The sequence below is a fragment of the Xenopus tropicalis genome, chromosome 4 (assembly GCF_000004195.4).
Source record: "Xenopus tropicalis strain Nigerian chromosome 4, UCB_Xtro_10.0, whole genome shotgun sequence".
In the NCBI taxonomy this organism is placed as follows: domain Eukaryota; kingdom Metazoa; phylum Chordata; class Amphibia; order Anura; family Pipidae; genus Xenopus; species Xenopus tropicalis.
In genome coordinates, this window is record NC_030680.2 from 71,391,612 (window position 1) to 71,407,174 (window position 15,563).

Below are 15,563 nucleotides of genomic sequence, written 5' to 3' on the forward strand. Positions count from 1 at the left end.
AAGTAGTTTTAACTGGAACTCACTGCAGGGAAAAGCACAATTTGCGCACTGCATCTGCAGACAATTTATAAGCTATTTGTATATTGGGCATCCATGAGAGAGTCCCACAGGAGACTCACCATTTTTCAGACCCTGCAGTAGCTTTTTGGACATCAAATAGTGTGAAACGCACATCTCCAAAGATGAATCAAAGGCTTCACAAAGATAATGTCAAAATAGTTTAATAGAAGGTTTTATGTGAATTTGGGGAGCAAATTATGAAACTTAGAAATGACTGGAATGTGCAACAGAAAAGTTTTAGTACTGATTATTTATTACAAACTGTTACTGAAAATACATGAATTGCTTAGTGTTATACAATAGTGAAGTAAAACATTAGTTGGATTTAAGGCACAGTATAAATCTCAAAGACATAATTGGTTGCCATTAATAATAAGATGTGTACAGAAATATACACCAAGGGATTAGATATCTACATAGACGGGCCTACCTGACCGACATCTGGCCTGAAATCGGAAAGATTTCTATTGGCAGGTTTGATTTTTCCTTGGATCGTGGACCACATCGGCTGGTTGATGCGGTCCCTGAACTGACGGGCGCCTATACCCGCCGTTCTAATTCGATTGTTTGGACCCAGGGCCAAAACAACCTATTTAGCCCGATATCGGCCACCTGTAGGGCGAGTAGAACTTACTGTTATGGAAACCTTAAGGCACAGTTAAACCCAAATGCCTATAACATTAGGTAATCACAGGGTTTCTGAGAGCTAAGTAGGTGTTGCAAGTATATTAAGCCAGACACGTTTAACCCAGGAGCACCTTTGACAACCCCTTGTTCTTACCAAGCATAGTGGTCAGTGAGGCACACGTCACTTGCCCTGAAATGGCAATTATTAACTTTGTGTCTGAATTATAATAAAACAGTTTATGTTTCAGTCATGACTGACACCACGTCCCATGCTGACGTTTTTGTATATGCAACAGTGCAAATTATATGTTTTTTTTTATTCTAAATTTAAACTTTCCAAGAACATTGTCAACTTGATTATATAAGGAATTGTGCCAGATGGCTACCAAGAAAGAACATTGGGATTTATTGATCACTGATAGCTAAAGAAATGGCTCCCTGCAAACAAACTAATCACAAAACATATGTCATCAATGGATTTTATGCCCTGCGCATTTGGGCACATGCAAGCAAAGCCAATTATATAGCATAGGTTTCAGAGTAAAGAGGGCGTGGTAAATGTACAAATAACATCATATGATATCAAATATTAATTGATATACAGATTCATATTGAAATCTTTAACCTCCATGGCAAAACCCTGTAGCTTGTATTGACTGCAATACTCAGTCCAATACTGACTGATTAGGGCTCATACAGTGCTGAGTTGTTTTACCAGTAACATTTACCATTTTGTTTTCTTAAACTGCTCTTAATCCTCCACACATTTCTTGCATTGCCCTGGCCCTGCTCTTCTAAAGTTCTGACCTAGCCAGTATATTTTCATATCAGTCATAGAGAAATGACATTTATTTAGGACAGTAAATCATTTTCAGTTCTGAGGCTTTCGTGCAGATATTTGCATATTCAAATACACTTGTGAAATAGATATTTATACAAATGACTAAAACACTGAGAAAAATGCTCATTTTGTTAATCTTTTTTTTCAGTGTGTATAACACGTAGTATACAAGAAAATCGGTCCATCATATAAAAAATGTATGGCATTATTGCACTATGCTCTGCATCTTTATGGATATAATTATTAAAAGCGTAAACAAATATCAAACTTGTATAAAAAGTATTGTAAGCTTTGCATACCATTCTGGTATAGGACCAGGAGAGAAGTGGCAACAAAGAATCCTTCAAGACCCATCCTGGAAGTGACTGTAAATGGGCAGATGTTAAGAAAAGCTCCAGTCTGTGAGGCTGCTTCCCCTTGGTGGGCCCATTCTGGTGGTCATTAGGGTAAAATTAGGTCATAACAAGCTTACAAATAATTAAAAGATGGTCATATTAGTCACATCCCTATAGTTACAGGGATAGCCAAGAGGGGCCTGGCAAATATTTGACTACAAAAAGGGACATGGACCTCTAACTGTAAAGGTCCCCATACACCTTAAGATCACTGCCAAGCGAGCGGATCTTCTCCTGATATCCCCCACCTATGGGTGGATGATATCGGGAGTATCCAGGCTAATTCGATCGTTTGGCCCTGGTTATAGGCAAAGGGACCGATATCGGCAGCTAGAATCGGCCCGTGTATGGGTACCTTAATTCATGATGTACTTTTACCATCTGACAAACAATATTATCAGACTGTCTAATGTTAAGTTCTGTGTATTCCTGGTTGTCACCCAATAGATTTGGGTAAGACAGTTTCCCACCCCACAAAAGCCAACTTTTCAAAATGTGGTCTTTAACATTTTTGTTGCAAATTTTTATCTGTAATGTTATCAGTAATATATTGCTTAGTAGTGTTTTACAAATACAAACATTATAAATAATACTGAATTGTTTCGGTAAAGTCATATACAATAATGTAAAAAGCTCAGGTGTGAAAAGCTGACCACGATGAAGAATAGAAATCTTCATTTAAAGGCCATGCCCCTTGTCTTTCAGCATCCTCATCACTGTCCTCACTGGATGGATCATACTCTGGTACTGCGTCATGGAATTGTCTCTCATGCCTTTTCACTTCCTCTTCAATTGCTACTTTCTCAGATACCAACTTTTTGTAACATAAGCTACAGACTCTCACAGGTTTGGATTTTATTGTTGGAATCAAAAACTTGTACTTTGAGCATTCGTGACACACAACAAAGCCACATTTGCGACAGTGATGTCTACGATTTACTAAAGTGAAGTTAGTTTGCGTACAGCGCATACAAATATCGGTGGCTTTGTCAGGTATCCAGGGTGCTGCATGTTCCTTTGAAGGTTGTCTTCCTGTCTTCTGCAGGAGTTGGTGGATGCATTCCTCTATGTGACAAATCCACTCTTTCCTTTCAGAGTAGGAGGCTGCAGAAACCACAAATGATTTCTTTGAGGTCTTTATCATCCATCGGTTTCTCATGTCTATACTGTCTGGAAGTATCTCGACCGTCACATCTTCAAGAGGGATAATACGCTGTGTGTTATATCTGACCTTATTTATAACTATATTTCCATACACTAAGATGTCACTGAAGAGAAAAAAAGTCCTTGGTTTGGGCTTTTTTCTGCATTCTTTTGTCAAAATTCCTTCTCCCACAAGAACTCTTCCTGGGGTAGATAATGGCTGGCCTGATGTACCAAAGCAATTTTCTACAACTGCAATTCGCTGGGCATTAATTTCTGTGAAAGCAAGTTGGTCGACCATCATACAGGATTACCTAAGAGAAAGAAATGGAGCAAAGATAAAATAAACAAAAATAAGCAATACCCCATTATTAAATAACAAACAAACAAACAAAAAAAAACCCAGAAAAGCCCATTAATATTTCCATATATTGAATACAGTATGTTACATACCATCCAGCTACTGCATATAGGAACCTAATAATACAACAGTACAGCATTTGATAATTCATCCTCACATGGGTATCTGAATACAATCCTTAAAGTCCCATCTAATAATTATATGTTCCCTTACTCATTGCATCAAAACTTGCTAGGATCAATGTGCATAATGTAAACTAGAAAAATAGTTTTGGCCTTCCTATTACTACTGTGACTTTCAGAGGAGACTGGTGCCATCTTAAATGTAAAGAACTTCATTTTTCACCCATGTTGGCTTCCCATGTTAATGAGGAAAAGCACATGCAATCTCTGACATTAAGACATTAAAGGAGAAAGAAAGGTAAAAACTAAGTAAGCTCATAGTCTTACAAACTGAGCATGTTCACTTGGTCTCAGTGTCTGTGCAGGAGAGAGGCATTATAGAAACTTTCTTTACACAGCTCAGTTGTTTTTCTTCCTGTTTGGCTTCTGATTATCTGAACAGGTGAAATATTGGGAGACTTGAGGGCACTATTGAGAAAACTGAAGGTATGCCTGCAGCTTGAGATGAACTCTTTATTAGCCTTTCCTTCTCCTTTAAGACTGATCTCTGCTTTAGCAAGCCCTTGGTATGAAGCATTGAGCATGCTCCACAATGAGGGCGCAGGCAGCAAACAGAAAGTTTGCAGGCTGCAAGTAATTCCAAGGGACCTTAGTGCTGGCACATACATGTAAGATACCTTTCCATATTTTTTAAAGGCAGGTCCACCTAGAATTATTTTTACATAAATTATGTATTCAAGTTAAACACTGTATGCTGGGTGGCTGTTTTTATTAACAGGAACTGTTGAGGGCACAAAATACTGGCAGCAGGCTTTTCGGAATGCTTTAAAAAACTGAAGCTTGAGCTGAAGTTTATCTTTCAACAGGACAATGATCCCAACACAAGGCCAACATAACATTAAAGTGACTCAACAACAAAGTTAATGATTTACAACTGGCCAGTCAAAGCCATGATCTCGGTCTACATGTAATGTAATGTAATAAAACAGTTCCTTGTACTTAAGCCTAACTTAAACTGCATGGTCTAAATAAATTACCAGGGACAGCACTGAGGAGGGTGTGGTTTCCTTTGGGTAGTGATTTCAGCAGGGCTAAAAGTTACAAAGAAGATAATCATTGGTGTATGATACAAACCACCCAGTATAAGTGAGGAGGATGAGGCCCAGCTACTATTGTAAATGGAGGAGGCTTCACAGCTAGGTCAAGTTGTTATTATGGGGGACTACTAGGAATTATTCTATTCTGGACCTGGTACAGCTAGTGGGCGTACTGCAGTGACATACAGGTATAGGATCTGTTATCCAGAAACCTTTTATCCAGAAATTCCAAATTACTGAAAGGCTGATCACAATTACTCCTAAGCTGAAAAAAAAAGTAATTAATTAGAAGCTCTAGCTGTGAATGCGTTTTTTCAATGTGCATATATAAAATAAAAAACACAAACAAAAAAAGCATTGTTTGACTTGGGATTCATTACTCAAAAATGTTCTAATGGACATGCCCTTTAAATATAATCGACCTCTCTTTTATATTTTTAATTAAGAAGATGCTGACATTTTGTAAAAAATGTGCAAGAAATTGTAAATCAGTGGTAAGAACTCAAGTCTGAGTCTTGACTTGATCTTCCACAAATTTTGCAACTGAGATTTTGGCTAAAGCTTGAACTGTGATAGTCACCAGTATTATGATTTAGGTGCCGGTCACACATAATGCATAAAATAATCAAAACAAGCATTGCATATAGTTTACATTATTTAGCAACTAACAGGATAAATAGAGGAGGTTATTGAAACATTATTCCAAACGTCAGTCAACACCAAGGCCTTGCTTATAAAATACATCACAACAGATTTATAATTGTAATGTAGATTTTTATATTGTCACCACAAAGAAGTGCAACAAGAACAACTGGAACACTTCTGTTAATAACCTAGAATCAATAAATGCTATTTGCAAAAGGTACTTGCATGAACACACTCGCATGAACACACTCTCCTGTACACTTGCTCCAAAACACCAGTTAATTGTATTTTTTTGAATAATGTGCAAAGTACGGCACATTAACACTGCCCCAATAGATTCAATCAATTAGTATAACACAGTGGTCCCCAACCTTTTTTGCACTACGGACCGGTTTCAAGCAAGACAATTTTTCCAAGGACCAGGGATGGGGGGCGCAACTAGTGCATAGTATATAATTTAATTATTACATTATTACATATATAATGTAAATGTAATTATTAAATGTTATATTATGCACTTTATTATTATTATTATTACATACAGCTTAATAAAGTACTTTGGTCCTTGTCCTGCTCAGTAGAAAGCTTCCTGAGCTTCGCATAGCTGTTGTCATGGCTAACACATCAGGGAGTTGGGATCACAGGTAATTGGGACCAGAGGTGGCCCGGTTCAGCACAGCCCACGGCCCGGCACCGGTCCCCGGCCCGGTGGTTGGGGACCCCTGGTATAACATATTGAAAGGGAGGCAAACAGCACTGTCCAACCATATTATAACTAGATATTGCTGATCTACAACCTATAACACTGACATTTACAAGTCAAAGCATGCTTGCAGCTGAAATACAGCCACATCAGTGTCATTTCCATGCAATCAGATACATTAGGGCCGTGACACACGGGCAGATTAGGCGCGCCACGATAAATCTCCGTTGTCGCGGGCAATTAATCTCCCTGCAATGCCATCCCACTGGCTAAAATGTAAATTGCCAGTGGGATGGCATAGATGGTGCCGCGATTTGCAGAAGTCGCCTTGAGAGGAAACTTCGGCGACTTTGGCAAATCGTGGTGCAGCATATGCCATCCCATGATTTACATTCTAGCCGGTGGGATGGCACTGCAGGTAGATTAGTCGCCCGCAACAATGGAGATTTGTCGCGGCGCGACTATTCTCCCCATGTGCACACCCCCTAAATGCATTTATTTTACATTTACTGTACCTGTTTGATTACACTGTAATATTGGTGAACCTATGGGCCAGATTCAATCCCATGAGAAAATGTTATTTTATGGTTTATCACATGAAAACTTGGGGGTGAGATTCAATATGAGGAGAAAAAAAAACTATTTAATCTAATTCAGTTTCCTTTTTTTCCCCATAAATTTCAACAAAACTTTCATGTAAAAAACAGAGATACGTTTTGCTCATTGAATTTCATCTGGACCTATGAGAAAATCTGGCACTTAATTAGATTCATCAAATTGAATCTGGCACATAGCACCATAAGATCATGGAAGCATACCCTTGTCTCTAATTTAGTTTGGGTCTATGGAGAGCCCAGGAACGTAAAGTTGAATAAAAGGTGTACCCCCCTTCAAATTCGGGAGCCATATATTGGTGGAAAGAGTTGACTAGAGCCTTACCAGAATTTTATGTAAGCTGCACTGCCTTAAAAGTACTGCTCTAAACCCTAAGAGACATACTTATTATGCTGTGTAAAAAAACAGCGAGAAAATTCACAACACTTTGGGGCACATTTACTAAGACACGAATTCGAATCCGAATTGGGAAAATTCCGATTGGAAAACAAACATTTTGCGACTTTTTTGTATTTTTTTGCGAATTTTCGGCGCCTTTACGACTTTGTGGAAATTGTCGCGACTTTTTCGTTACCAATACGATTCGTAGCCATTACGATGTGCTCGTATCTTGTCGCGACTTTTTCGTATTGAGCGCTCGTAAGCGGCGGGCGAAACTTTCAGACTTAGCATGATTTTGGAAGCCTCCCATAGGACTCAATGGCACCCTGCAGCTCCAACCTGGCCCAAGAAAAGTCACCATACTGAAGCTTGAATGAATCCGAATTTTTCGTACTCGGCGAAAGCTGTGAAAAATTCGCGACTTTTTGCGCAAGTATTAACGCTAAGAAAAAATCGCCAGATTTTGCGCAACATTCGGAATGGCAACGAAAAAGTCGCGACAATTATCCGAAAAATCGCAAAATACTGATCATTACGAAAAAACCGCAATCGGACGCATTCAGCCCGTTCGTTCGTGAGTAAGTAAATGGGCCCCTTTGTGTCAGGCTTTGCTGTGTAAAAAATGGCATAAAATTGGCGTAATTTTTTTACACATTTTTTCTTCTACCCGAACTTACGTATAATAATGACCTAAAATCTGGCGTTCGGGTGGCAATCTTCTCCGTTTATTTTACACAGTTTTTACTGCGTTTTTCAGCGAATTAGTTTTACACAGCTCAATAAATATGCCCCTTAATGTCAGATACTTCATGGCTGGTTACACAAACATAAATTATGGCACCACTGCACACATACTGTGGAACACAGATAAATGTGTATACATATACACACACACAACTAAACCTTTGGGAGAGCAATTTATAAAAAAGCAAACTCAAACGTTTCAGGTAAAGTGCTTCTTACAGTTAAACTTATTTATCTTAAAGGATATGGAAAGCCTACATTTTCCTACAATGTATATCAGTTGGGCATGTCTCCCCCACCAAAATGGCATTATTTGTACTGTATATATCCCCTCCGTTTGCCAGCACCATCACATTTCCTTAAAGAAAATAGCAGCTTTCACCCGGTGGCCATTTTTCCTCTGATACATAATCAGATACATTTAAATCTGCAAACAGCATACACACACAGACCCTTATTCAGAATACATTTCATCAAGAATACAGGCTCAGGCAGGCAGAACTATCTCTGATAAAAGTTCTGCTTTGTTTGAGCTGAGCTCAGGAGAGGAGGTTAGGAGAAATTAATTGTAGCTTCTATAGGAACCAGCAATGCCATCTCTTTACTGGCTGCTAGACTGGAGGGAGTGTTTAGTAATCTGAGCTTAGAACAACTGAGCATGCCCACAAGCCAACAGCCAAAGCAAATTCCTGAGGGAGGGGGCTGAGTGGGTTACAGGAGGAGAAGGAAATCTAAGTGATTAAGGGGATGCTGCAGCCTTACTATTAACCTCTGGACAACCAGAGTGGCAGGTATTGAAAGATTTCAAAGAGGCTGTTCACTGATTAATTTTTTGTGTGTGGGGTTTACATGTCCTTTAATGCCTCATTGCAGCTTTTTTGTTCAAACCTGGACAGGGATCCAGCTTTTTAGAACAATTTGGAGTTCTTAAAAAAAATTATCTATATTGTGCTTTCCACATAAACATATATTTTTAACAATTTTTTTTTTCTTCATTAAACAATATGTTAATGCTTTTTACGTACTGAGTTCATTTTTGGTGCGCAATACAGAAAATTCATGGGATTGTTCCTTTTTCTGAATTGCAGGCTACATACCAAAGTACACTCTAGGGAACGCAAGGGTTTTTGTGCAAATGTTGATATTGGCTTTGATACAAAACTCTGAAAAAGGAATGGTACTTGGGAAATAATATTCACATGGGATGGTTATCTTTCTGTTTTGGGAACATTTCTCCAGATGTGATTCTGACGTGAAGGTTTCCTGTTAGTTTATGTAAAAGCAACTCTGAACTAAGTGATTATACGACAAAAGGTCTGTATTTTGGTAAGAGACTTGCTCAGATGCAGTTTTTTTGTGTGGTATGGCAAAATTTCCTTATCACTTTTTGGATAGGTAATATGTAATACCTACTTACAGAGTTCATATGCCCTGACAGGAAGGTGCCTTTCATAAGTACTAGAATATACTTTTCTGCACAGATATTTTGTAAAAAAAACTTCCTATTTCCTTGGTAAAATCCATAAGAAAAATAGGATTCAGCTTCTACTTCTTCACATGTTTTACTAAAGAATGCCCATGCAGAAAATATCTACAAAGTAATCATAAATGTGCTACTGCAGTTACAAAATATAGTCATTCTTTAAGCCTGAGTTCAGAGAGATAAAAAAAAGTAACAGACTGTGGTTCCTTTTCAGTAGAGGTACTATCAAAAGAACAATTAGTGCGTGGGAGAAAAGCATTCTGGAACTGTGTTTGCTTTCCTCACTATACAAAAAGCCACACTGTCTGATATTATCTGCGGAACAATACTTACAATGAGTCAGCCGGTCACAGGGGAAAGAGCAATTTGCAGAATATCTAAAACTAAAACCAGCCTATTTAATATTGCTTTTACTTATTTGTTATTTCAAGTCAGTTAACATGGTAGAGGGATATTTTGAACATACCACAATACCAGGGTCGGACTGGCATACCTCCCAACTGTCCCACTTTACACGGGACAGTCCAGATTTTGTCACCCTGTCCCGCAGTCCCGGATAGCCGCGGATCTGTCCCGCTTTCTAAAGTGCTCTGCTCCCGTGACGTCACACTCACGTTTTTCGTTAGCAAAGCATCTTCTGTGCCGCTCAGTTCAGTTCTAACATTAAGGCTTTCACAGTGCAGAAGCTGCGGCGCTCCCGAGAGACGTGCGTGTGATGTCACGGGGAGGAGAAGAAGAGCGGGGGGTGCAGCCGGAGCAAGCGGGCGGTAGTACGAGCAGGGGAAGCCGCAGAAAGCAGGCGGACACTGGAGGAAGGTAAGGGGCAGCTGGAGGACGCTGGGAGGCAGCTGGAGGAAAGTAAGGGGCAGCTGGGGGACGCTGGGGAGGACGTTTCGGGGGAGCTGAAGGATGTTGGGGAGGAGCTGGAGGAAGGTAAGGGGCAGCTGAAGGATGTTGGGGAGGACGCTGGGGGGAGCTGGAGGATGTTGGGTGGATGCTGGGGGGAACTGGAGGATGTTGGGGAGGACGCTGGGGGGAACTGGAGGATGTTGGGGAGGACGCTGGGGGGAGCTGGAGGATGTTGCGTGGATGCTGGGGGGAGCTGGAGGATGTTGGGTGGATGCTGGGGGGAGCTGGAGGATGTTGGGAGGATGCTGGAGGGAGCTGGAGGATGTTGGGAGGATGCTGGAGGATGTTGGGTGAATGCTGGAGGGAGCTGGAGGATGTTGGGTGGATGCTGGGGGGGCTAGATGATGTTGGGAGGATGCTGGGGGGAGCTGGAGGATGCTGGGGGGAACCGGAGGATGTTGGGGAGGATGCTGCAGTGGGGAGCGGCCCATAGTATGGGGATACTGGGGGAGGACCAGCAGTGTTTTAGGGGGCCCTGGGCTGGCTTGGCTAACAATGTGTTAGGGGGTCCCTGCTCTGGCACCAATGCAAAACATAACACCTGGCTACCAATGTTTTAGGGGGGCCCTGACTACCAATGTTTTAGGGGGCCCTGGCTACCAATGTCTGTCATGAGTCTGTCATGATATACAGGTGCCACAGTGCATAATGAAATCCTTAGGTCCACAATATGTCATAAAATGATTGGGTCTTCTGGTGCGCTTTGTGTATGTTATGCTTTTGAGGTGTGGTTTTGTAAAATGGGCCTGTTTGGGGGGGGGCGTGGCCATAATGTGGGTGTGGCCTAAAAAAAATCGCTGCGCTACGCGCGCCAGGTATTTCTGTCCCTCTTTCTGCTTTTCAAATGTTGGGAGGTATGGACTGGGCCGCCGGGAAAAAAACCCATTGGGCCCGATGGCCCAGACCCGATCCCCAGCGGGCGCTCCCCCAAGCAGCCGGTCTTCCTCCCTCAACATGCTGAAGGTAAGTTTCACTCACACGCAATAGGGAGAGGGGGTAGGACAGGTGGTGGGTGTCCCTCTGCTACTGAAGCAGTAGCTCCGGTGGGCCCTGCACCCCCTTCACTCTACTGCGCATGAATCAGTCCAAAGGGATAATAGAAAAAAAGAAGCGGAATAAGAGATTCAATCTTTGGCGCTTGCTCAGAACAACCCTGGGCTAGTGCAGTTGACATGACATGAGCACAGGCCCAAAGTATCAGATAAGTGATTACAAACACTTGGGGCTGCCTAAAATGTTGCACCCCAAGTGATTCACACTTTCTGTAAGTCTATTACATATTAAATGCTAATTAAAATGGGGTTTTCACCTTTAAAATGAACTTTTAGTATGATGCAGACAATGATATTCTGACACAATTTGCAGTTGGTTTTCATTTTTTGTGTTTTTTAGCTTTTTGTTCATCAGCTCTACAATTTGGATTTTCAGCCACTATCTGGTTTCTAGGGTCTTGCTTACCTTAGCAACCAGGCAGTGGTGTAAATGAAAGACTGAAATATAACTAGGAGAGGGACTGAATAGAAAGATAAGTAATAAAAAGTAACAATAATAATAAATTGTAAGATCACAAAACAAAGGATTTTGGCTGCTGGGGTCAGTGACCCCCATTTGAAAGCTGAAAAGATGTAGAAGTGGAAGGCAGATCATTTGAAAATTATAAAAATTAAAAAATGAAGACCAGTTGCAAAGTTGCTAGAAATAGGACTTTATATAACATACTAAAAGTTAACATAAAGGTGAACCACTAGGTAACAAAACATCAGTTTTTCTCCCTTTTTTATATTACCTCCATTTCCTTTTGTGAAGACTTTTTTTCTAATCCTAATCCATACTTTGGGCATCACCATATAAAATAAAATCCTCCTAGAGCCAAAGCTTTTTTTGTTCTATGCTGCTTCTTTCTTTTACGTAATAGTGATTATTACTTAGCGTCACATTGGTAGTGTACATCTTTTTTCAGCATAATGACTAGAACTTACTCTGAAAGTAAATTCTGCCTATTTATAATTTAAAATTAGAATATACCATTACCTTCACCCCTTTGTTGTGACTGTTTACCTTTAAAAGAAACGTCCATCAGATGTTTCTAAAAGAATCAGGAACTGATATTTCCAGTTTGGCATTTAGACTTAACTCAGGTTACAGAACTGTACATCAATGTTTCTCATTTTGCAGTCACTTCTTTTATTATGGAGAGAAGCTGACTTTTTTTTCCATAAAAGTATCAACAGTATCAAAAGTGCCAACACCATAGATTCTATGGTTATGGGTTCCACTTTAATCTATATTGTGCTGAATGTTACCTATTTTGCACTGAGATCAAAACGAATCAACAGTTTGTTACCCAAAACAGCAGTTTGCAGAGGCACCTGCTGTTAACATTTGGGGGCATATTTATTATGCTGTGTAAAACTAATTCGCCGAAAAAACGGAGTAAAAAGCTGTGTAAAATAAATGGAAAAGATCGCCGTCTGAACGCCGGATATTACGCCGTTACTTTCCATAAGTTCCGGTGGAAGAAAAAACGCGTAAAAAATTATGCCGTTTTATACACGGCGAAGCCTGCCAATGTGTGGTGAATTTTCTTGCCGTTTTTACACAGCATAATAAATATGCCCCATAATGTAAGGCTCTCTATTACCACTGCCTTTTGATGCTTCTAAAGTGTGCAATACACCAATAAAAGTTCGCAGCTGACCGGACATTCATGTCATCTGTACACAGCGCTCCTAAGCCCTTCTCCCTCTGTGGTTATCCCTTCTTTATCCTCTCTTCCTCCATTGGTGCTCAGACCTCCTTCATCCATTCCATCAGGACTGTAGGTATGAGATCAAGGTTGCCAGGTTGGCATTTTTTCTGCCTACCTGGGGTACTATTTTAAAGCTGTGGCAGGTTTCCAAAGTACTAATCTGCCTAGGTATAGATGTGGGCTAGTTTTTGAAGTCTAGGTGGGTATATACTTTGGAATTCCTGTACTTTTATAGAAATTCTAGCCTCTAAGTCCCAGCCTGTATGTACTACAAGCTTCTTCCTGGTGCATCTGGTATGTGATTATACTACTACTTTGTAATGTGATGTGGATGGCCGGCATTTGTGGTTGTTAAACTATAACTCTTAGGGTTTCTGAGAGTTATAGTCAAGCACAGCCATATGTATATCATGTCTAGGGTTAATGCAATATTCTGAATATGCCTCTTCTGTGATAACCTCGCTACTTTCCCACTTTGACAGCCCTGATTTTTGTCATCCAGCTTGCGGTTCCCAGTTGCCCCTCCGCTGTCTATGATGGAAAAGTCTTGCAAGATTTGACTCTGATGTCATTCCTCTACAATCACATTATAAAAAGCACTGCTGCCTGGAGACAAAAGATGGGGAGCTTGATGGAACTGTGCCTGTCGTGAAATGCTTCAGCGCCATAATGAAGTGCTTATTGTGGTATTTTGGTGGTGTGGCCACAAAAGAGTGCATTACTAACTGCTGCGCTACCGACATGGCTGCGGGAAAGCCTAGCTCCAGAACTGACAGAATATGAGAAGCGGACATGTCCAAACAGTTGAAATGACAGAGCACTGACTGTTAAGAACATGCTGTACAAATATTTGTTAGAAGAATGTCCTACAATCTACAGTATATACAAGTTACAGTTTACTGCTTAGATCACTATGCATCAATTAGCAGGAAATGTTTTACAAGCTAGGCCATATAACAAAATCTGCTATAACAGGTTCGAGGGAGAATACTGCAAATCTTTTCTTATTTGGGAATATTGGAGGGAGCTAACATACTGCTTGCCCTACAATAATAGGTTTGCTTTGCCCGAGTGATCAATACAGAACCCCCTGTCTCATACAAGGGATTACATTTGTTTTGACAAGTAATTGCATACAGCTGTTGCTTTCAAAACGACAGTAGCAAGCAGAGCAGTGATTTTGCTTACCCTGCGCTCTAGATATATCGTTCCAGCAGAGCGCTCCCTGTAGCGCGACGCGATTCCCTGTTACAGCTTCAAGTTCTGCAGAAAAGTCTCAGAGCAACGCCATGCCGCTCCCTGCCACACGATTTCGCTACTGTCAGCAAGTTATGTCCTTTATAATGCAGGCAGGGAGAGTTCCCTCATGACCCACCCGTCACCAGTGGCTATTATCCCGTGATGAGAATGCAATGAGACTATCGCCTCCGCTGCCCACAGACAGCCCAGAAGTCAGGCCCCGCCCCGGGGAGAAACACGTGTCTATGCTGGCTGCCAACAGGTCTAAACAGAGAATTTCTGATTTCCTCCGAAAGTGCTGACGAGAGAGGAGCTGGCTGAGTAGTTGTTGTAATGCTTCAGTCTGCTATTCCTGTCACTCCGATATGGAATGTCCCTTATGGAACGTGAGGGTTTTTGCAAGGGTGGAACAAAGCGGTACTTATGTAATTGCCATGTGGCATACTTATGGTTTTATTAAGACATTTGCTCTGTTTAGGGACAGACACCACAGCTGTAAAAAGTCTAAAAAATCCAGCAAGCAGTTGACTCCAGTTATTGCAGTTTATTTTAAAGGCCACGTCAACTCCCCAACCAAAAATTTTATCAGTGAAAAGCCTCACAGCATTCTTTAAATGCTTGCTGCTCCGGGTTCTTCAACGAAGCTGCAGCGATCCCTTGATTTGTCTCCCTCTGTAACTCCCTCTCACCCTCCCTTCAGAATTTTGTCTCTTGGCATAGTGCACATGCGCACTTATAATCCTTTTTTAATGAGCATGCCGAAATCTGTCTATTTGGCGTGTAATTTATAAAGTTTGATTAAAAAAAACCTCTTCAAGACAGCCACCCAGTTTTACCCCACCCTGCCTCGCACTTGCCCATTGGTATTAGTTACCTGTCACACAATTGGCCAGTCACCTTTAGCAGAACGAGGCACTACAGCCCATTCCCCTACCCCCTCCAATATTCACCATAAGGATTCAAGAAAAAAAACCCAGAGATGTGTCTATGGAAAAATCTGTTGGGGGGGGTCACAGAATTTATTACTAATAATTGCCAAAAAAATGGTGGGGCATTCCCTGAAACCAGCTGTGGCTCCTAAAACACTTTGTGGGCTCAATGTAGGGCAGAGATTGGGTAGCGCTCTTGAGGGACCAACCTTTTCTCTCTCCCTGCCCTTCCTTGTGCAAAATATCTCTAGCCTGGCTCTAGGGTTGTGACTACTCCTCCTGGCTAGGCTTGCACAGAGCCAAAGTGATCCTAGGGGCCATAACTGCTTCATGGAATTAATAAATGATCCAGAGGAAGGCAAAAAACCTTCCAGTGCTGGGTAATTCTGTGCTTAAAGGAGAAGGAAAGGCAAAGTCACTTGGGGGTGCCAAAATGTTAGGCACCCCCCAGTGACTTGAATCACTTACCTTTTACCCCAGGCTGGTGCCCCTGTACGGAGAGAACAGCACCAGCCCGGGG

General features: G+C 41.2%; 1 protein-coding gene across 1 annotated transcript; it reads right to left on the reverse strand.

The window, feature by feature from the left end:
* Nucleotides 1-295: 295 nt before the first annotated feature.
* On the reverse strand, nt 296-14,237 carry plekhf1 (pleckstrin homology and FYVE domain containing 1). The gene is given in 2 exon segments (NM_001016010.2): nt 296-3,380; nt 14,064-14,237. A coding segment is annotated over 1 exon segment (810 nt). The 5' UTR covers nt 3,368-3,380; nt 14,064-14,237; the 3' UTR covers nt 296-2,557.
* Nucleotides 14,238-15,563: the final 1,326 nt, after the last annotated feature.